We start from the raw sequence: 21,271 nt of genomic DNA, 5'->3' as shown, positions 1-21,271 counted from the left end.
CTTTAAAAAAAAAAAAAGCCTCATTACTCCTATTTAAAAAAAAAAAAACAGGTAAATCGTGCCATCAGAACTGAGTGGATTTAATGGTGGTTGGATGAGAAGTATAAACATACACCATTCCAACATGCACCTGCACATGATGCAAATTACGTCACTCATGGTGTGACCAAGAGCTCTCAACTCCCATCTCAACTAGGCACCAGCAAGCAGGAAGACCAGCCAACTCTTTTACATCTCTGCCTGTACCTTGAAGAATGTTTTTAAATAGTTGGACGCAAAAACAACTCCTTTCAAATGCACTGCAAGCTGCAAGAACCACGAGCTAATGGCTTTCAAAAACTCTACATCTAATTTAAAAAAGCATATTGAAGTAAGCTGAAGATTTCTTATTATCCGTGACTTAATATTGTAGTAAACTAGTGATATACTAATGATAAATTTGCAATGTTTGCTATGCCTGGGAACATGCCAAGACATGCCATGGTTTGCTAGCTAGCACTTGGCTATGATTTAAGTTGACATTTGGCCTTAGCCAAATGTTATCTGAGCTTATGTTATTTTTATACTTTTTTTTACTTCACTTTCTTTTTTTTCTTGACTAATTGACTAGTTGTTTGTGTGATATATTTAAGTTAATTGTGCAACGCTTTAGTCAAAAAAGTTTTGAGCTCTACAGCTTGTCGATTTAAGCATGTTCTAAGGCAAGGCAACATAATTGGATAGATAGTATGAGCTTTGAGAGAAATAATATGAATCTCAATCGGTGCATTTTCTCCATATAAGAAACACCCCACTCGTCTACAGAGGTACACACACCTTACTTCAGCAACAAGCTTCCCTTAGTGAGATTTAGTTCATAGCAACTACAGCAGACTACTGAATGGCATACTGTCACAGTTTCATTGGTGTCACTGTGCACCGGTTTAACCTCCAGACCATGCAAAGATCTTGCGCTGCCCTGGCATGCAAGCAACTTAAAGGGACACATACCTTTTCTGCCCGTGTGCCTTAAATGACATTCACATAGAATTCAATATTAGAGAGAAGATCATTTGCACTACAACTGACAATGGATCAACAACAACAGTCCTGAACCTGTAGGAGAGGGTGATGGAGAAAAGAATGATAGTGGCCAAAATTATGAATATGATGAAGAAGAGGAAAGCATTGAGGGTGTTGAATTTATTGAAGCCCTGTTGGACAAAGTTGACCACTTGGAATACCATCTTCCCAAGCACCATGGCTGTGCCTCCGCAGTTAATGCTTCAAAAGCAGAGGTCAACCCACTGTAAAAGCGCTTGTCAAGGTCCACATTTGCCAAATGCTTTAGTTTGTGGAACAAACCAGTACATCTGAAGTAATAGAAGACCACTGCAAACTCCAATTCGTAAGGCCTGTTGTTACAAGGTGGAATTCACTCTTCTCAGCCGTAGAAAGAATAACAAGAGAAAAATGTGAAGGAGCTCTTGCAGCTGTCTGCAGTGAACTAGATATACTTAAGTGTTTGTTTTACTTCCTTTCAGTTAGTGATGTCATTAACAATAAATTATCAGTTTTATACCTCAAATGCTGTAGAACACAAGTATGCACTATTACAAATTTAGCAGCCAACATATTTACTATGGATGTGACTACATGACTGCAAATTCTTTTTTTAATGATCAGTTCCTTCAGTTGAAGGTTCGACACCGAGTCAAGATAAGTTAAGCCGGGGGGAAACCGAAGACCCTAGATGAACCTCGCCGATATAGGGTTGACGAGAATAGCAACTCATGTACTAATATCAAACGTAACCCGAATATAAGCTGCTGTTCTTGTAAAATAGTTTAATGCTGCTGTGACGCGTAGTTACTGCCGCGTGAAGGAGGGACGGTAAAGCTACGGACTTTATGACCCTGAAACATCCGGGACATTCAAGTTGGACAAGGGCACCATAGGCCCCGGAAGTGGTCGGTTTTCTGCTTGTCAGTGTCGTGCTGCGCTGTTATGTCTGTTTTTGTAACACTATCCACCGAATTTGAGCTCTGGGCTGTATGAAGGTGTGATTGTTAGCATGTAAGCACACGTTTCACCGCGTGGCCGTCATGTGGAAGTTACTCCCCACTAAATCTGGAGGTGTGTTGCGGTTCTGCTTCTACGTGGAAATGTTCCCAGATTGTTCAGGCGGTAACATAACTTGTAATAATGTAGATAACTGTTTAATATCTCATTAATATGCTATTAATATAGTTATGGATGATCATGGTGTGTTTGGAATAACCGCTAGACTTTAGTTGACTTTAGGTCGAGTTTCTCCTGGGAAAGTTTTCGTGCTGGCCATGTTTTTCCCTGCAGGCTTAACTGTACCTTTAGCTGCCTCGCTACTCACCTCTGACCGGTTTGTTAGTAGGGGAAGCCTTCTACTTACTGCCTGGTAAAGAGTACGTCGTGGGTCGCAAGAACTGTGACATTCTGTTGGGAAGCGACCAGTCCATTAGCCGCCATCACGCCCAAATCTCCGTAAATCAGCAGGTTTGCCGCCGTCAGTGCACCAACATCCTGGCTTTTCTACTGCAATATTTATTTAATCTGCCTTTTGGGGTGACGTTAATGGTTCAGATGGCAACTAAACTAGATTTATGATGGAACACCTTAAATCGTTTGACTTGGATAAATGGAATGAAAGGGAGATCATGTGTATCTGTTCAACAGACGCTCACAGTGAAGGACTGCTCTAAATATGGCACATTTGTTAACAACGTGCAGCTTCAACAAGACTGCACAAAGATGCTTGACCCTGGGGATGTGGTCAGGTTTGGGGTTTTCAACAGCAAGTACAGGTATGGAATGTAATCAATAACACCTAAAATGCAATATTAGGTCCTTTATTCAGTTCATAATCAGACCTGATCATTGAATAGTAAATGGTTTTTACATAAAATATTGGACTTTTGTGACCATGCATGTCTTCGGCCATCCAGGTCCTTCCGCATAATTTTGGTTGTATTCAGTTTTTTTCTTTTTTTTTTTTCTTCATTCTTGATGGAATAATAATATAATATTTTTTAACTGCTGTAATGAGAATAAAACATATTAAACAAACTTTACTTTTTTCAGTGCATCCATACACCTTAAAAACTTTAATCTGTCAAACCTAATATTTTAGCATTGCCACAATATGAATAAACAAAATAAACCTGCTGTCAGTAGCTTTATAGTAAACAAAAAAGCAAAAATTAGACAGCTTAGTTTAAAAGAGCGAACAAATGTTTTTTAACTACTGTAATGAGAAATGTTGGCTTTTTTCAGTTTAGGGATCAGGTTCTTATGCTGGTCTGTCAGGTTTGAGCACACACTTGAGACCATACAATCGTCCTTCAAAACGGTTTCCAGGAAATGCAAATAATTTTTTGCATTGAAGGTCTATTTGTGTTTTTTTTTTTCTTCCCCCACCCGGAAACATGCAGGCTGATTTGGTTAAATGGAATAGGCTTGGTGTATAACTTGGTGTATACCTTTTTACATCTATTTATTTCTTCAAAATCTTGTGCTGCTTGGTTTTGAGTGCAGATTACTATATTTGGTCACTATGAGTGTAGTTCTTTTTTGCACATGGTTTGTCCTTTTCTCTTCGTCCTGTCAGCGTGGAGCAGGAGCGTCTGAGGGTATGTTCCTCCTGTTTGGATACTGAGCGAAAGGCCGAGTTGTCTCTGTCTGTGTGCTCATTGGGTGGTCTGCTCGTGAGCTCATGGGATGAGGACTGTACACATCTCGTCATGCCCACTGTAAAGATCACCATTAAGGTCAGCCTCACCCCTCATTTCCTTTATGATCCAAGTTAGTTCTTCCAGGTAAAGAAACAGAACTTTAGCACAGAAATATTCAAATGAAGTCCTTAAAGTATGATTTACAGTATCGTTTTAATATCATGAACCCTCTTTCTCTTCCCTCCTCAGACTGTCTGTGCCTTGTTGTCCTGCCGGCCTATAGTGTCCCTGGGATTCTTTTCAGAGTTTACTAAAGCGCTGCAGCAAAAACAAACTCCTCCCAAACCAGATAGGTAATCGACTAACAGCTGGAGTTCATGTGTAGATTGATACTTGTTGTTAACTATTATGCTTAATGGTAATGCTGAAGGGATTAATTTAAATCCCAAAAGTTTATCAGTCCTGTTTGGTGTTCCTTGACTTGGAGCAGACCTGGAAATTGTGCTGCCAAACAGTTATATTGATCTAGATCTACTGAAATAGTAAACATTTTATGGTTTTAAAAACATATTCATATGTGTGTGTGCGCACGTTTGAAGTTTTTTCCCAGAGATTAATGAGCCATCTCTGGCCAAAGAGGATGTGGACCTTGGAACACGAGAAGAGCGAAGACAGCTTTTTAATGGGAAAACCTTTATCTTTCTCAATTCTAAGCAGGTCTGTTGTCTCACTGTTTGTTTTATCATCTTTTGTGAGCATTATGTACTGGTGTGAATTTCTGTCAAATGAAAATTGGTGTCTCTCCAATCAGATGAAGCGATTAAGTCAGGCTGTGAGCTGTGGAGGAGGGAAGACTCAGCTTCTGGAGGAAGGCTCTGTTCCTCCTTCCCTAGCTATGTCAGGGAGCTGCATGGTTAAAACCGAAGCAAATTCTCAGATCTCCATTTCTGCCAGGAAGTGGATAGACGCTGTAAGCCAGCTTCTTCAGAGGTACTGTTCTCAGAATTGCACAGGAGTAGGATTACCAACAGCAAACCACATTAACAAAGTGCAGAGTTGCCATGCAGGTAAATGGGACCAACTGAAACAAGTTCCTAGTGACCAAGCTAGAGGTGGAAAGGAGTGGTATATGAGAGGAACCAAGGTATAACATGGCAAACCACCCCTTTGTGGTCAGCACAAAACAAGAACATCTAACTAGCTAGAAGGGGCAATTCATATATGAAGTAAGGGTTTTTCAGTGTGTAAAATTTGTGTCTAGTTCTGAATAGAACATTGTGTATGTATTATGTATGCTGTAGATTTGTATGTATTTTTATTAATACTGTAGTTATCAACGCGTCTAGTTTAATCCTTGATAGTTTAATATTGTTATAGATAGTCCAGGGCACTTTTCTTAAAGTATTTATAGTAACTAGTTACTAATTTGAAAAAGAAGCTTAATGACAATAAAGCGTTGCATATTATGGTCATTTGTAACTATTACGGAGCCGCTTCCTTAACCACAAGGCCACCACTACCACATAATGGATAACAAAATCTATTAACTGTAAAAACTCTGTTTTGCATGCTTAGAAGAATGATGACTTATTTATACCCCCCTCTCTATCTGGAACAGAGAAGGTCTTCGGTGGATTTCAGAATCTGAGATTGGATTGGCTGCCATCTATATCAATACTCACACCTACTGCAACCCGAAATCTCATACAACACCAGGTGAGCAATGCAACTACACAGACACCCACCAACCAACCTGTTCAAGCTGAAAGTGCTTTCCTTGTTTAATATAAGAGTAACAAGTTGTCACCTAAGCATGTGCAAAAAATGTTTTGGCCTGAACAGTGTTGAGGAGAACCAGTGATTATTACTATCATCCATGAAGTAACTAGTCTTTTTTTTGTCCCTCTTTATTATTTCTGCGTATGCATGCAAGATTAGCCACAGGTAGGTAGCTGAAATTTGTTTTAGTTTCTTTTTTGTGGATTGTATTTTTAAAAAGATCTCAAATGAAACTAATGTTGCTTTAGTCAACGAAATTTGTCAGGATCTTTGTGAACAAATCTTTTTGGTCATGTGACCAGCAAATATCATGTAATATTGTTGACTAATAAAAACAAGACTAAATAAGGTTTACAAGATTAAAAACTAGACTAAAATGTCTCTTTATTTTCATAGACTAAAACAAGACTTTTTTTTTTTTATCGCGTTATTATATCATGGTTTCTGTTTCTTGTATCTCCCGTCCGGTTGCTTAGATTATGTCACTTCTGCAATACATGTTTACAGTATTATTTGCTGGCATCACAAAGGTCAGATGTTTCTTGGCCACAAGGTTTGCACGTATCTCGGGAGATTTTTGTCCCACTTTGCTTTGCAGATCCTCTCCAAGTCAGTAATGTTTTGTAGCTAATGTTTGAAAACTCGAACCTTCAGCTCCCTCCACAGATTTGCTGGGGTTAAGGTCTGGAGCCTGACTAGCCACTTCAAGACCTTAATATGCTTTTTCTTGAGCCAGTCCTCTGTTGCCTTGGCCGTGTATTTTGGATCATTGTCATGCTGGAATACCCACGCACCACCCATCAATACCCTGGTTGAGTGAAGGAGGTTCTCACCAAACATTTGATGGTACACGGTCCCACCCATCCTCTCTTTTGAAGAAGTGCAGTTGTCCTGTCCCCTTGGAAGAAAAAAAACCCAAACCATAATGCTTCCACCGCCATGTTTGACGGTGGGGACGATGTTCTTGGACTCACAAGCAGCATTCCTCCTTCTCCAAACACGGCAAGTTGAGTTGATGCCAGAGATGCCTCGATTTTTATGTCATCTAACAACAACACTTTCACCCAGTCCTCCTCTCTATCATATAAAGCAGTGGTGTTCAAAGTACAGCTCGCAATACATTTTAATTGGCCCACAGTTAATTCTAAAAATATAATGAAATATGTCCACACATAGAAGTGGTTCTGAACCGCATTGATTAAAGTTTCCAGTGTCCAGCGCAACACTGCGCTCTGAATCCCATTGTTGTCGATGAGATTTTTTTTTTTTTGCCATTATTTTTTTATTGATAAGGGATGTGTGTCTGAAGAGTGACCCTCTGAGCCCTTGCTCGCTCAGGATCTCACTTCTGTGTTCGTTCAACAATCTTGTGCTTACTCAGCTCTTTTTATAGCATTACAAATGTGCCACAATACCAACCAATCACAGACATTTTTGTAATATTGTTTAATATTCTACTTGTTTATCATCTCTAACATCAAGATGTCATCAATACAAAAGATTAATGTTGCTGTCATTAACTCAGTTGTAGAACCTGTCATGATGAACTCTGAGATACCATGTTCCACCATTTCCATGAATGCTACCGTGGATGACACAGTCAATACAATCGGCTTTCCCAATATAACAGCTTATGCTGTCAACACAGAACCCTCACAGGGAATCAGCAGGTACTATGATGTTCACACACACATACATTGACTGATTCACTGACATTTGTGTACTATGTAGATACTCTGATAAATCTGACTATCTGAAATCTATCACTTTCATTTAAAACCTTAAATATTCTTTATAGGCCAGATGTGAGTGGGGTCACTTCTGTAGGTGAAACCCCAGAGAAGCAGACAAGGTGTACCACCATCTTTCCAGCTATTAAAGCTTCTACAACCAAGGATCATATGATAGACCTGGTACCACCAGGTATTAACATTACTGATGCAAAGATGTTGTCCGTCAGCCTGCCTCACAGAGCGGCTGCTTCACGTCTCCAAAAAGCAGATCACCATGTGCAAGAATCCAGATCTTCTCTGAGTTGCAGTGCAGCCAATAAAACATCACCACAGTCCTCTCTCACCAGCTTCTTTCTGCCTATCAGTAAAAAAAGGTAAATTACAACTTTTCAGATGCTGATTTAAAATGAAATCTAGCACTGATCATGTTACGTAATCACATCATTCCATATAAAAATTATCTTTCCTCCACAGACCACATAGTAAAGGCAGTGACCAGCGTGAAGCTAAGCTTTCAAAGTCTGATGCTGGGAGTGAAAAAGCAGAGGAGAACTTTGCTCCATTTACTATGTCCAGTAATATGGGCACAGGTTCTCACCACAGTGCTGGGGATAACTGTGATCTGGCTTTGATCCCTGGGATTTGTCATGGTATTATTTCCAAGAAGAGAAAAGAGATGGTCAAGGATCAACCAATGAAGCCAGCATCAGAACCCGGTCTGGACCTGTCTCTGGAGGAGCTCGAGTCCATAATGACTGAGGACATGGAGGAGCCGTCTAATAAGAAGCCATGTCTTGACAAGGAGGAACAAGACTGCTCAGTCAGAGAGGAAGCTCGCACAGAGCAGGAGGAGCGCAATACATCAAGTGTCAATCAGAAGTCCAAATGCGCAGGGAAGAGCTCAGCCATTCAAAAGCAGAAGGAACAGGAAGGCAGCACATTCAGTCAGAAACAGAAAGCAGAGTCAGAAGATGTTAAAGAGGAGGAGGAATCTTTTGTTGTGGTCAGTCTGTAACAGCATCTCAGTTGTTTATTTCCATTTAGTTGAAAAGAGTTGTGTCCCTGCTAGTTTTGCACTCTGCTTGAATTGCAAGATGAAAATTGTCACCTAATGAGCTTTTTTTTTTTTTTTTTTTTTTTGATGTGCTTGCAGGACACAAAGCTGCATTTACTCAAGAATGATCCAGAACTCCCACAGGCCCTGTTGCAGGTACACTTTAAAAACCTGACTGTGAGCCAAACCTTCCGAATGAAGGCCAACCCACGACAGCCAAACGAATACCCCAACAGCAAGAACTTCAAACGATTTTGCAAGGTCAGTCACAAATAAGGCAACTGGTGTGGAACTGTGTGGCTGATTATGATCATACCACACCGACAGGGTTTTACCCTGCTACTACCAGTGAAACCAATTCTTTTGTTTCGAGTTTTGCCATTTGCCATTTTTGCCATGTGCATGTGTTTTTTTAGACACCTGTTCCAGGAACACAGGGGCTTCCACATATTATAGGTGGATCTGATCTGGTGGCTCATAATCGAGCAAGAAGCTCTGAGATTGAAGATTGGCTACGAGAGGCTGCAGAGGTGAGCAAGTGAAGAAAAGAATGAAGGGAGGAGATGAGAGAATGTTTTTGCAAAAAAATTATTTTGTTTACAGACCAATTAATTATGCAGAGCTTGTATAGACAGGGAAAAAAAATCCAATGTGTGTTTCATAGGAGGAGAAGCTGAACGAACAAGAACAGACACTGGGTGATGAGCTCTTCAGGTACACATTCTTTCTCTCCCTAACATACATGTTTGTATTTGTACTTTACAAATCAATGTGTTCTGTCTTATGTGAAATCATTCATATTTGGAGGAACCCTCACCACAGTAGAGAGACAGAATTATGCTATGTACACCTTTTTTTTTATTTTATTTTTTTTTATTAGTTGTTAATAGATGATAGAATAATAGGGGAACAATGGATGCTCATGTGTCTCACCCTTTAACCAATCATCTGATTTAGACTAATTCTGTTAAAAGACTTGAGTGATTTACTGATTCCTTTATGGGAAGAGGTAACATTTACACTGGGGCAGTGGTGGCCAAGGAAGTGGACCACTAACCAAAGGGTTCAAATCCAGAACCCTCAAGGTGTCACTGAGGTTCCCTTAATCAACATACCACCCTCACACATTGCTCCCGTGCCCCTTTCATGGCTGCTCACTAAGGGTGATTGGTTAAATGCAGAGGACACATTTCACTGTGTGCTGTGTACCACTTTCACTTTCTTTACATCAGATTGACTTACAATCAGTTCCCCTGGAGACACTCCAGGTTAAGTGTCTTGCTCAAGGACACAATGGTAGTGAGTGGGCTTTGAACCTGTGACTTTGTGGTCTTCTAGTTCATAGGCAAGTGTGTTATCTATTTTTGTATCTGTAGGAATTTTTCTTTGCTGACTTATCAGAGATCTTTGCTGTTCTTGTTGTGATCTGGGATTTGTCACCGAATGCAAAAATAGATGCTTAAGTTCTGTGTTACACTGTCATACCTCAACCACTCATTGCTTGCTCTGTCTCTGCAGATACAACCCTAAACGATCGAAGAGACGATAAACAAGCACATGTCTACCGTAGTAATGGATAGCAGGAACTGATGTTAACTCCTATCTGACCTGATTTGCATTGCTATTTTGTTTTGAATGTAACACATCCAAACATGTGTGAATGTACAAGGGCACAAGAAATGTATAACATGAGTCAATTTAAGCATTTTATTTGCCAATAATAAAAAAAGGTGTACGAAAAATTCAAACTTTTTTTTTTTTGTTTTAGATGAAGGTCTTTTTGCCCTCATTGTGCAAACATCTACTGTTACAAAGCTTTTGTATTAAATTTTTTTTAATCACTTCATTCAGTGGTTGTCAGTGTTGTTCCCATCATTAACGTTATTTCAGTGGGATTTCAATCTCAAGCTGGCAAAGCCTGAATGAGTATCATAAACAATGAATAAAGCCACTTCAACTCTGTATTGTCATAATCAGACATGGTAAGTGCTGACCATGGAAACCTATTTCAACACAGTCTGATAACACCCCAGGACTTTTCAAGATATTTGGCTTGAAAATGAAGAATTTAAGCAGTGGCTCACCCAAAGTGATAAAATAAAAGATGCATGTAGAGGATGTCAGAGATGAAGTTACTGTGTTTGTTTCATTCAACACGCCAAGCTGCCTATAAAAACGTAAATGAATTCTGTAAGCCTTTTAAATGCCCCTTTCTGTTTAGCACACAATGTTATATTGGGCATTTATATGGGAGGTCAGGGAAAATCATGGGAAAGTCACGCAACCCTGTATCTAATAATGAGTGACAGGGTTTGTCCAGGAGAAGGGTTGAAGACCACTGGTCTACAATGATAAAATGGCACTATATTGACTATTTTAGCACTGCACGGCATATTATGTTTGGTTCTGTAGTTGGCACTTTTGCACAGAAAACATTTAAAAGCAGATGTTCTGCTTTGTCTTTTCATTGTCAAGATGTTTATGAATCACTGCTAGAGTAAAATAAAAATGAGCTATGTAAACTGTTCTAGTTTCTAATCTGGCATGTTTGCTGAAGCACTTTCTATAATACTTAGTAGTACAATTATTGAAATATTGGCATATACACTACTAGTCTAAAGTTTGGATGCCTCTACTCTGTGGCGGTTATGGAAACTAAGATGGAGCCATTTTGAAGATTCCAGTACAAGAAACAAAGTGGAGTGTGTTTGATGTTTTTTTTTTTTTCCCACTATTGTCATCACCAAAAGCCGCTTCATGTGTGAATGATAAAGTGTTCGACATAAACCTTCAGGACTGTTGGAAACAGTCCCATTGTCCATCTTAAGGTGGGGGAGAGAAGACACAAGTGTAAAATCCTTCCATCACAGCAAAAGCTTCCTGATTTGGTGAAGCAAAGCTTCAACTTTGTGCTTCATTTGCTATAGATTTTTCTGGTTTATTACATAACCTCACGTGTATTATTTCATAGTCCCGTGTCATTTTTCTATAATGTGAAAAATGAGACCCATGAGTAGGGGCATCCAAACTTCTGACTTGTAGTGTATTAATCTAAATATATTTATAATATATTATATCTTAAATTCTCTTAAAGCTTCACATAATATTTTAGTTACTCAAAAAGAACCCAAAATTCAGCAAGTAAAGAGTAAACAGCTGTACAATGATCCCAAATTATACAATTGTCCAGATATATACATATTTTTTCAAATACTCAGTAAATACACAGTAGCATCACCATCTTCTGTCTGCATTAGCACACGGTAAAATAGACGGTACCAATTTATATCCCTGAATTGCTGTCCATACTAACATGCTGGGATGACGGAGTAAACCTCATCCCAAACATACCTACTGAAACATAACTGATGCTTTTCCTAGGATAAACAGCAACACATGGGTGCTAAATAAACCATACTGCAGTATGGAAGACCAAAGGCTGTGAAGATGGCAAGAAGATTCTGGAAAACATAAGCCATAGACTAAACTATGGCTTGACTCCCACTGCGTAGAAAATGAGAAGCACATAATGTTTTACTCATAAGTTTAGTTTTTCCCCCTAAAAATATCAAATTTGAATAGCCCTTTATTATAACGTACTCCCTGATGACAGTGGCCTCTTTCAGCAGACTGTTCATTTCAAGTGGCAGTCCAATGTCACAGTTTGCAGGACTTAAAGGACCTGCGACTAACATATACCTGATGAAATAGGAGAACCGGTGGGTTTAATATTGTGGCTAATTCATGAATGCATACATCTTGCCTTAAATGTTGAAAGAAGGCTTGAAACATAAAACAGATGATTATACTGCATACTGAAATAGACTCTGCTGTCATTTTTTTAAAACAATTCTGCCTCTTCCTCCCCTCAGTAAGCCTTCTCTGTCTGAACCGCTCCCTCGCTTCCCACCACCAGGAGCAATCAGTTTGCCTCTCGTCTTCTGCTTCTCCTGCCATCTTTTCAGCAGGCAGCTAGCAATGCCCAGTGCACCACCTTTCAGGAAACGGACAAAATTGTCACCTACCAATGGGCCCATGGCAAAGAAGCCAGGCTCAGCGCAGCACTCATAGCTGTAGGGATGTATATCTAGAGGGTTGTGCCTGCAAGAGACAGGCCTGCTGGGGTCCAATGTGAGGTACCGGCCCTGCTCCTTCAGGAAGAACAAGTTGGGGTGGGACCCGATCAGAACAAGTGCCATGGATATTTTGAAGACACGCAGGGTTCCACCCGGACCCTGCAGGATGCACCGCATGTCTGGCTGGAAGGAGATGATGCAGTGTTCAGGGAAGCTGATGTAGCCTGGTGGGGATGCTGTGGTGGCTGTTGGCATGTTGCCACCTGAAGAACTATTGGTGGCACTGCTTGAGTTAGAGCTTGGTGCTAAATAGGCATGGGTGCACATCATATGATAGACCTGGTGGTACTCAGGATAGAGGGTCTTGGGTAGCTGTTTAAAAATGAGGCCAGGGTCATCTACTCGCTTCCGAAAGGCATGAAGAACGGACACCCCTTTATTACAGGCACATAATACAGCATCTGCTGCACTCAGTCCTGCCCCGACTACTAGAACAGGGTCAGAGGCAGGGCCTAAGTTACCATGACGACTCAGAGCCAAGCCTAGGTCACGCACGCTGTGGAAAACAAAGGGAAGTTCTTCTCCCTCCACACCCAGACGGGCTGGTGAGTCGGATGCTCCTGTTGCCAGGACAATGTTCTCTGCAAAAAGGCAGAAGGGCACATGTCTGTCTTGGACATGTTGGTAACCCCTAACCTCCCAGAGCCCCTGTGAGATGCTATGGAGACCCTCTCCATCAACCCCCTCGTCCCCAACACCTCCTGTCTTTCCCTCACCATTGCAGCTGCCATTCTCTACTCTGTTCGTTGTCCCATTGTTGCTACTCCCATTCTCCATCCCACCATCTGTTTCACTACCATTACAATTACGATGGCGCTTCTGTATAGAGGTGACGTAGGTGTTGTCCACAAAGTTTTTCTGAAGTCCCATTATTTTCACGTAGTTCCTGTAGTATGACGAGATCTGCTCGGGTGATGCACGGTCACTAGCCACACCTCTGAAAACAAGGTAAGAAAAGCAATTTTACAGAAATAAAGATAGCCTTATCCACATGCCCATTCTACACAACTGATTTAGAAATGATCGATTTATTCATCATTTTGGACAGATTTCAATATAGACATCAGTCTTTCCTCGTCTGTCTCTCACCGGAGTTTGCCGGGGGTCAGGTCTCTGTAGTTTACCCCGGGCAGTTCCATCCAGATTCCCAGACTGATGGTAAGCATGGAGCCCTCCATGCCCTGCAATATGCAAGATCATTTGAACACCAGTGCCTGTTGACTGATACAATGCTGTATAACATTCAAAAGTATGAAGCAGAGGTTAAAAATAAGAAATTTACATGCCAGGCCCCTCCTGGAGTAGCTTTTCCAAGCACCAAGTGAGGGATGTGCCGATGTGCCTCAAGCTTCCACTGTAATAAAGGTGGCAGCTCAAAGCCCAAGTCTGCATTTGGATGGAGCAGGGTGTCAAACAGCACTCCAACGGGGTTGGGTGACCGCCCTTCCAAACCCTCAGAAAGGTGTTCGAGATCCTATCCAAACATACACGGTTATGTACAACTCTTACCATTCCAAAGACATCTGTATAACACAAACTGTTACCTGCTCAGTAATTGGTGCATGCTTGTTCTCTTGTAGCTTACTATACAGGACAGCATTCGGGTGTGTGGCTGTGGGGTCCAGGTAAGGAGTGTACCCACTCAAGATGTATGACAGACAGATACCTGATGGACCATTACCTGAGAAACAGAAAGACAGGCCAGGAGGTGCAAATTCGATGAAGATTATTAATGCCTGTTCTTAACTGGCTCACTATGTAGCGTAGGACGTGTGGATTGATTGTATTATGAAATGTAACAGCAAATGGCCTGCATGCCATGCACCAGTATAAAAAAAACACAGCCAGAGTGTGGAAATGATTAACCTCAAGGAGAGTGGTTCTCAAAACTGATTATGCTTGACACCTCAGTGCCTGCAATGAAAACAACCAACTCTCTTTTACATTTCCTCAGATGTGTGTTGAACTAGCAGAGTAAACTCATAGTCATGTGTGTTAACTTGGTGGGACCCTGACTCAACCTCATCGCAAAATGCTTCTAGTTTCCACACATCAGACATGGTGTCTTGATGGTCACCCTGATCTGATACTTAAGATTGGAGGACAAGGACACACGGCAACCTAAAAGAAAAATGACTGCTTTCCAAAAGCGATGTCCCACTGTGTTTACAGTGAGCAAGAATTTATTCCCATCTCCTGACAACAATGACCCCCTTTCAGAATAGCCATTGTGTGGATTTTCTGGTGGGACAGAAGACAAGATCATGTTTCCTGCCACCTTGGTAGAATCCTGCTGTTGCCCTACATACCCTGAAGGTGTGTGTGTGTGTGTGTGTGTGTGTGTGTGGGTGTGTGTGCGCGCTGTTACTTTGCATATGAGCAGCCCCATTTCCTCAGCTGAAAAGCATTCTCTTATGTTATACCTAACAAATCCAGCACAATAACAGTGTTCACCAGTGTAAAGATGCCTCCATCTTGGGCTAAACCATGATCGATTTTGCACTACCATTCTGAACCATACGTCTGGTACTGAGATCATTATAATAAACTAGCACCCTGAATATACTTTCACAGTGTACTTCAGATCTTTACTGAGTCCCTATTGAGGTCAACTGATAAACACAGAATACCTCATCATGAATTTAGAAAGATGATTGTCTCAAAGGAGGCTCCTGACTACATTTATTTAAACAGAATTTGAAAAAAAGCCAGCCATATAATTATGATTTATACCCAGTGGAAACCACAGTATATAACAGAACAATTATGAAACAAGCGTTTCAGCATACACATATTGACTTGTCACAAACTCACCGATGATAACCACTGGAACAGTAGGAGGACCATCCCTGAGAGAGCTTTCTTCCACTAGTGGCATTGTGGCAGCCAGGGCCAGAGCTGGCACTACAACACAGATTAATATAATATTAAATAAATGCTATCACATCTAAATCCAATTTCTATTTTATGACTAGTACACTCTTATACCGATATACCGTATAAATATATTTTTAAAGGAGCTATTGACATGAAATTCTTGTTTGATAACAACACAGGGACATGTGTGCAAAGAAATTAAACCTGTCCACTAAAGAAGTTATGTGTAATAAAATGGAATGACACAGGAAAAAATAATTGAACACGCTGACTAAAATGTGTTTAATACTTCATACAAAAACCATCTTCAAGACGCATGTATTGCTCAGGTGCGATTTTGGGTCATTCCTCCACACAAACAGTCTTCATATCTTCTGTGGGCACCTTCTATGAACTCTGAGCTTTCTGTAGGACTAATGTCATAAACATACAAAATATGTGTCAAGTGAATCTGCCTTAGACCTCCTTGACCACCTTTCTGAAGTTTAAGTTGACCTTTATTGTCATTTCAGCTACATTACATAGACAATACATAGTGAAATGAAACCTGGTGCTACATTTGAACAATTAAACAAAACTACATACTGACATAAAGTGCACGTGTGTTACAGACAAACTGGTCTACATAAGATGCAAGGACTGACAAGCCATCTTTATGTAGGGATTCTCTAGGATGAATTTCACATGCAGGGAGTAAACACGCTTCATGTTTGAACGGCTGGAATGGCTTGTCTGTTATGTTTGGGATGTCACATGCAGCTCGGGGCACTGATGAGCCAGTGTGTTTCATCGGATGACAAGAGGATCACACAGTATACATAACAGACCAACAACACAAAGACCAGCACAGCTCACTGACCTTCAATGGCTGCATGAAAACAGTACATTTATATTAACTGTTTTAATGTTCTCTTATAGGTTCTTTTTAAGGGGTTATTTTAGTTATTTATGGGAAATTAAACAACATGCACAACAACGAACTGCTGAGTTTAGGCAAGTACTTGATCTTAAGTGAGGATGAGTCAATAGAAATGAATAAATGAAGGCATGTTTGCCCAGAGCATGAGGTAGGAGGTTTGTCATTTTTGCAATGTTGACAGAGAAAAAAATTATTTCTGACTTTTTATTCTTTTAGTAGGACTTTGATGTAGACGTGCATACTTACTATTGAGTACATAAATCATCTAAGCAAAACCCAGACGTGTCCCCGTGCCTCACTGATGGCACAAACCGAGTTTTCTTTAGTGAGGATGCTCATTGTTCGTGGCCTGGCAGCCCTAAATCCCTGCTGATCACACCTCTGCACGACATGTAATCCAGCCCGTCGTGTTTATATTTTTCTCTGCCATTCACCACTACACCCCAGATAGTGTCGCCTGGCAAGCTGACATTCAGGATACGTCACCAGACGACGGGTCCGCCTGTTCCCACTGATTGTGTTTGTCTCTCTTTGTGGTCTCAGATGAGGTTAAAAGAGTCTAGACTGGGGGGCGGCGGACAGAAGGCGGGGCCAGGGTGGGCATTAGGGAGATGTTTTGGCTGGAGTTGGGGGCGATGGTTTTGTATGGGGGTATGTGTGGGAAGGAAGGGGTGGTTGGCAGGGATCAAGCTGGTATTTGCTCTCCACTGGTCTCCCATTTAACAGTTGCCTGACCACATTCACTGCGGCTACACACTCTTGTGTTGTGTTTACACACATTTGCCCCATGTGTTTTACTCAGAAAGGAGATTAAAAAACAAAACAAAACTGATGACAGACAGACATGGGAGACATCAGAACATGAATGTTTTGCAAATTTTTATTCTGCAGTAGTTTACTGCATATCGCCAATCAATTTTATCAGGTCTTTAAAGTCTGTACATTGTAAAATGTTTTATAAAAATTGATTATTGCTATGAATACCAATCAGAATCATTTCAAATTATGCAAAAATATGTAATGCAACAATGTGTGTGGGGAACGTTTTCTTCAAGCATGGGCATTTGCATCATGAGTCAACACAAGATTCCTTTTGCATCAGAATTGCTCCTGTTAGCAAAGTTGGCATACTTAATATTGTGCTTCTGTTTAGGATGAGCACTAAGCAGTGTTGTTAGTTTGGCTGCCTTATATAGTATTAAAAATTTAAAACAGGAGGGAAAAAAACAGAAATTTAATTCACAGCGATGTAAAAACATCCATCTGCACCTGGACCATTTAAATTCTTTATGCACTCCTAATAAAAGTGAAGATCATTTACAGATCCCCTAAATGACCATGTTATCAATAGTAAGTACAGCTGCGGCTAGCATTTGTGTGTATTTGTGTGTGTGTGTGTGTGTGTGTGTGTGTAGATATGAACACTCTCCTAATTCATTCTTGTGTGTAGGTGTGTGTCTTCAGCTCTGATTTAGGTCATGGTAACACTCTATGCGCAACAGAAGAGGACGCTGAGCATTGTGTGTGGGTGTTTCTCACGCTTACCTGTGAGGAAGAGACTCCTGAACGTTTCGATGATGCGCAGTCGGTCCTATATCACTGGCCGTGGCGGAGTGCGGTATAAATAGGCCGAGCCGCTGGTGGGAGGGTCCGGGGGCCAGGCATGATCATACGGGCCGTGGAGCGGCACTCTGACCGTCCAGCCCTCCGCAGAAGCTCCGGAGAGACGCAGATAGACGCCATCCCAACTCCGGCAGCATCACGCATCACGCAGCCGCACCGGCAGACATGAAGGACGAGTGCAGAGTCGCTCCCGCGCGAAGAGAGGAAACTTAATCGATCACTTAGAGACAGTAAGAGCATCCTGCGCACATGCATCTCTACTCTAAGTCTTCTCAGGACAAATACAAATGAAAACGATTTCATTTCATCCGATTCAGTGAACCAGGAGTCTTTTATCTGCTAAAATTGAGAACTAATGCATTTTTTTTTACTGGGGATGTAACAATGCATTCAACAGTTTATTTAAATAAACTGTGCAAATGGTAAATTGTATGTTTTATCAAAACTGCGAATGACATTGCATTTTTTAACAAATTAAATGGCTAAAGAAAAGTAAAAGAATAAACAAATACACTAATTATACAGAGTGAGCAAAAAAAAACTGTTATACATTGTTTTCACAATGTGAGTGAGCACAGGTGAGACTGGATGGCTGAGAAAGAAATGTGCCTAGAAACGTGCCAGCTCTTTTAGATACTTTGGGGCAAACTATAATCTGGACCACCTGTTTTGTGATTTATTAGTGGGGTACTGTATAGCCTCTGAGTTCTAGTCTTTCTGAAGTCTTCTGGGTAGAAGAAGAAGTGTATGACAAACACACACCTGACTGTTTCTAATCTGTCAAACTTAATCATTGTATTTTATCAAAACTGTTAAACAAATGGCTGAAGAATAATAAAAGAAAATCAAATAAATATACTAATTATACACAGAATTGGTGGATGTTCCCTCAGTGAACTGAAGCTCCCCAGTGACAGCAGCACTCATCCAGCTCCAAACCATGATGGCCGTGAGGATCCTTCTGTATATCCTTCAGGAGATGAGTGGTGTAAGATATTGTACTGAATGATGACACTTTTCCATCAGTGTTTTTTCTGTACAGATGGCATGAGCATATTTAAAGATGCCTTCTATAGATGTATATGAGAAAAAAAGCCCATTAAATTCTCTATGAAAACTCTGGACTGAAATAACCTTGCAATGTTACAACATTTATGGAAACAATGCCACGATGACCCAACTAGCTAAAGGTGATCCTACTTATTTATTTATTTATCTATTTTTAATATTGACATTACTGTACCTACTTTGCAAATGTGCATGCAGCAAGATGCATAAAGGGCTTGCTCATGGGAACCTTACTGCCAACACTGTCTGGGGATTAGTGATGCATGGATTATTGATCTTCTTGAACTCCACATGAATCCTCCACCCACCAGGGTCGCCTCTAACTTTTTAGACCCACTTACAGCTCTACTGTGTGCACCCCAAACACGGACTGGATATCAGCCTCCTGTCCTCCAGTAGCCAGTGTCCAGTCTTCAACATTGCTCTCCTGATTCTTTTCTCTAAACCCTTGTGCAACCGCAGGGACTCTTGTGCTATTTTGAGCAGGCACACAATTTGGAAAAACTGCTTTGCGTTTGTGTTGTTGTTTTTTCCAGTTTTTCCAAATTGTGTTTCTGCTCTGCACTTTGGTCCTCCTCATATCCTAACTCCCCTTCTGTCATCACACAACACTGTAAAAGCTCACTGAACCTACCCAGCCACAGACAATTTACTATGTCATCCATTTATCCCTTCAAGTAGAAAAAAGAACACAATTTAAAATGTGACTCAAATATTACCAGTATACTTGGTTATCTATGTATTGAAGAAAAGTCTTATTATTACCTCTTATTATGATGATGATGATGATGATAATAATAAGCATGGGGCAGTGGTTGGCCTAGTGGGTAAGGAAACGGACCTGTAATCAGAAGGTTTCCGGTTCTGGACTCAAACCTGCAACCTTCTGAAATGTCCTGGACTGCAAACCTGCATCCATTTCACAAGTCCTGGACCGCCAAGGTGCCTCTGAGCAAAGTACTGTCCCCAGACACTGCTTCCCAAGCGCCTGTCATGGCTGCACATTTCATTGTGTGCTCTGTGTGCTGTGCTGCAGTGTATCACAATCACTACTCTTAAACTTTACCCTACTTGTCTGCTTTACATCATTGTCTGTCCATGTGCTTCAAATATTGGTCGTGAGATTAAGACAGAGCCATGCAATGATATTTAATAACTTTATAATGAGAGCCATTGCATTTTAGGAATATTTTTAACAAAATAACACAGTCACCAAACCTCTGTGTTGGCATAAAAGAAAAATACATTAATGACAACCTTGGGCTGCGTGACAGAACCGTAATCAAGCATAATGGAGTTAATGGTGTCTGGGTAAAGTGTTTTCTGGGCCAACCTCTAGTACATTCTATTACAATTGTTCAGAGGGACTCCCCACTTGGAGTCTGAATATTAGCCTTGTGTAGAGGTATTTGCCTCAGTAATTTTTAAATACTCTGCTGATTTCCAGTGCTGTCAGTGATTGTGTTTTGTTGTTTGATATTACCGGTTCCCCTGCAAGATCCTGGAGTTGTGCCATCATGACTCACAATAGAAATCACAGGCTATTAGTCAGTAAAAGCATGTTAAAGACGCAACTGAAGACATATAAAGGTATGACTGTGTTCACTTGAGATATGGATGACTAAAAATAATTGTGTTAAACATCAGTGATATGCTCACTTCTCAGCCAATATTGCTAAGTGGTCTGTGCTCCATAAAGTATATAAAATATATACACTGTCTGTTAATATATACTATACTGGCTGTTTAATGACTTTCTTCAGATCTGTCAGTTTGCTCTTAGTTAATGTAAGAAACCTTCGATCTGCTTTAATCATCAGCTGAGTGCAATTTGTGATAACCTCTCTTCCCACATATTAAACACATGGACCCTGGTCGTGGTTGTGAGTTAGTTCACAGAGACATCTCACCATGTTCTGTTATCGGCTGGGGACCCATCTCAGTTTACGAAATTGAAGAGTGCAGGAACATAATTTTCTGTGTGTCTTCCTCGTTGATGAGCTAACTACCAGTCTGTTACCAGTCTCTAGAGTCAACGAAACCCAGAAATATGGGCACAATAGCTTCTTTTGTTTCATGAATAAGGAGGCAAGGGCCCAAGTGCATGATAAGGAAGGTCTTTACTGAACAAACTGAATAATTTCTATAACCATTTTAAAATGAAATAGACACAGAATAAACCACAGACAAAAATTACAACAGAGACAGAATATACATAAATATACATAAGAAACAAGGTGAAAACCCTCAGGAAAATTAATCTTAGTAAATCTCAATCAAATGTATACCGTAATGATTGCATGAAGTCAATAGTCAAGTGACAACACCAGTGTCACATGGTTTCAATGAAGTGCCTTAATTACTGGACATCATTTGATGTCTGAGCACCAGCTAGA

General features: G+C 40.6%; 2 protein-coding genes across 5 annotated transcripts; one reads left to right on the top strand and one right to left on the bottom strand.

Moving 5' to 3' along the window:
* The first annotated feature begins 1,907 nt into the window (after nucleotides 1–1,907).
* Nucleotides 1,908–10,098, top strand: nbn (nibrin). Of its 4 annotated transcripts, none has more exons than XM_028976678.1 (16): nucleotides 1,908–2,115; nucleotides 2,390–2,511; nucleotides 2,692–2,819; nucleotides 3,623–3,782; nucleotides 3,936–4,039; nucleotides 4,286–4,403; nucleotides 4,498–4,676; nucleotides 5,305–5,402; nucleotides 5,625–5,630; nucleotides 6,991–7,135; nucleotides 7,264–7,572; nucleotides 7,673–8,201; nucleotides 8,352–8,513; nucleotides 8,669–8,782; nucleotides 8,917–8,966; nucleotides 9,771–10,098. In XM_028976678.1, the coding sequence occupies exons 1-16, from the start codon at nucleotides 2,085–2,087 to the stop codon at nucleotides 9,799–9,801; spliced, it is 2,286 nt and encodes a 761-aa protein (XP_028832511.1). In that variant the 5' UTR covers nucleotides 1,908–2,084; the 3' UTR covers nucleotides 9,802–10,098. The 4 variants fall into 4 exon arrangements, with proteins under 4 accessions (XP_028832511.1, XP_028832510.1, XP_028832512.1 ...); XM_028976677.1 differs by having other exon boundaries at nucleotides 2,387–2,511; XM_028976679.1 differs by lacking the exon at nucleotides 5,625–5,630 and having other exon boundaries at nucleotides 2,387–2,511.
* On the bottom strand, nucleotides 9,946–18,070 carry osgin2 (oxidative stress induced growth inhibitor family member 2). Its single transcript, XM_028976681.1, has 6 exons — nucleotides 17,730–18,070; nucleotides 15,203–15,292; nucleotides 13,933–14,069; nucleotides 13,671–13,862; nucleotides 13,478–13,569; nucleotides 9,946–13,325 (listed from the first exon to the last, which is right to left on the bottom strand). Exons 2-6 carry the CDS (start codon nucleotides 15,264–15,266, stop codon nucleotides 12,086–12,088), a joined length of 1,725 nt encoding a protein of 574 aa, XP_028832514.1. The 5' UTR covers nucleotides 15,267–15,292; nucleotides 17,730–18,070; the 3' UTR covers nucleotides 9,946–12,085.
* Between the last annotated feature and the right edge of the window lie 3,201 nt (nucleotides 18,071–21,271).

The sequence above is a fragment of the Denticeps clupeoides genome, chromosome 4, assembly GCF_900700375.1.
Source record: "Denticeps clupeoides chromosome 4, fDenClu1.1, whole genome shotgun sequence".
Taxonomy (NCBI): domain Eukaryota; kingdom Metazoa; phylum Chordata; class Actinopteri; order Clupeiformes; family Denticipitidae; genus Denticeps; species Denticeps clupeoides.
Note: the sequence above shows the minus strand (reverse complement) of the source record. Positions and strands in the feature narration are given on the sequence as shown.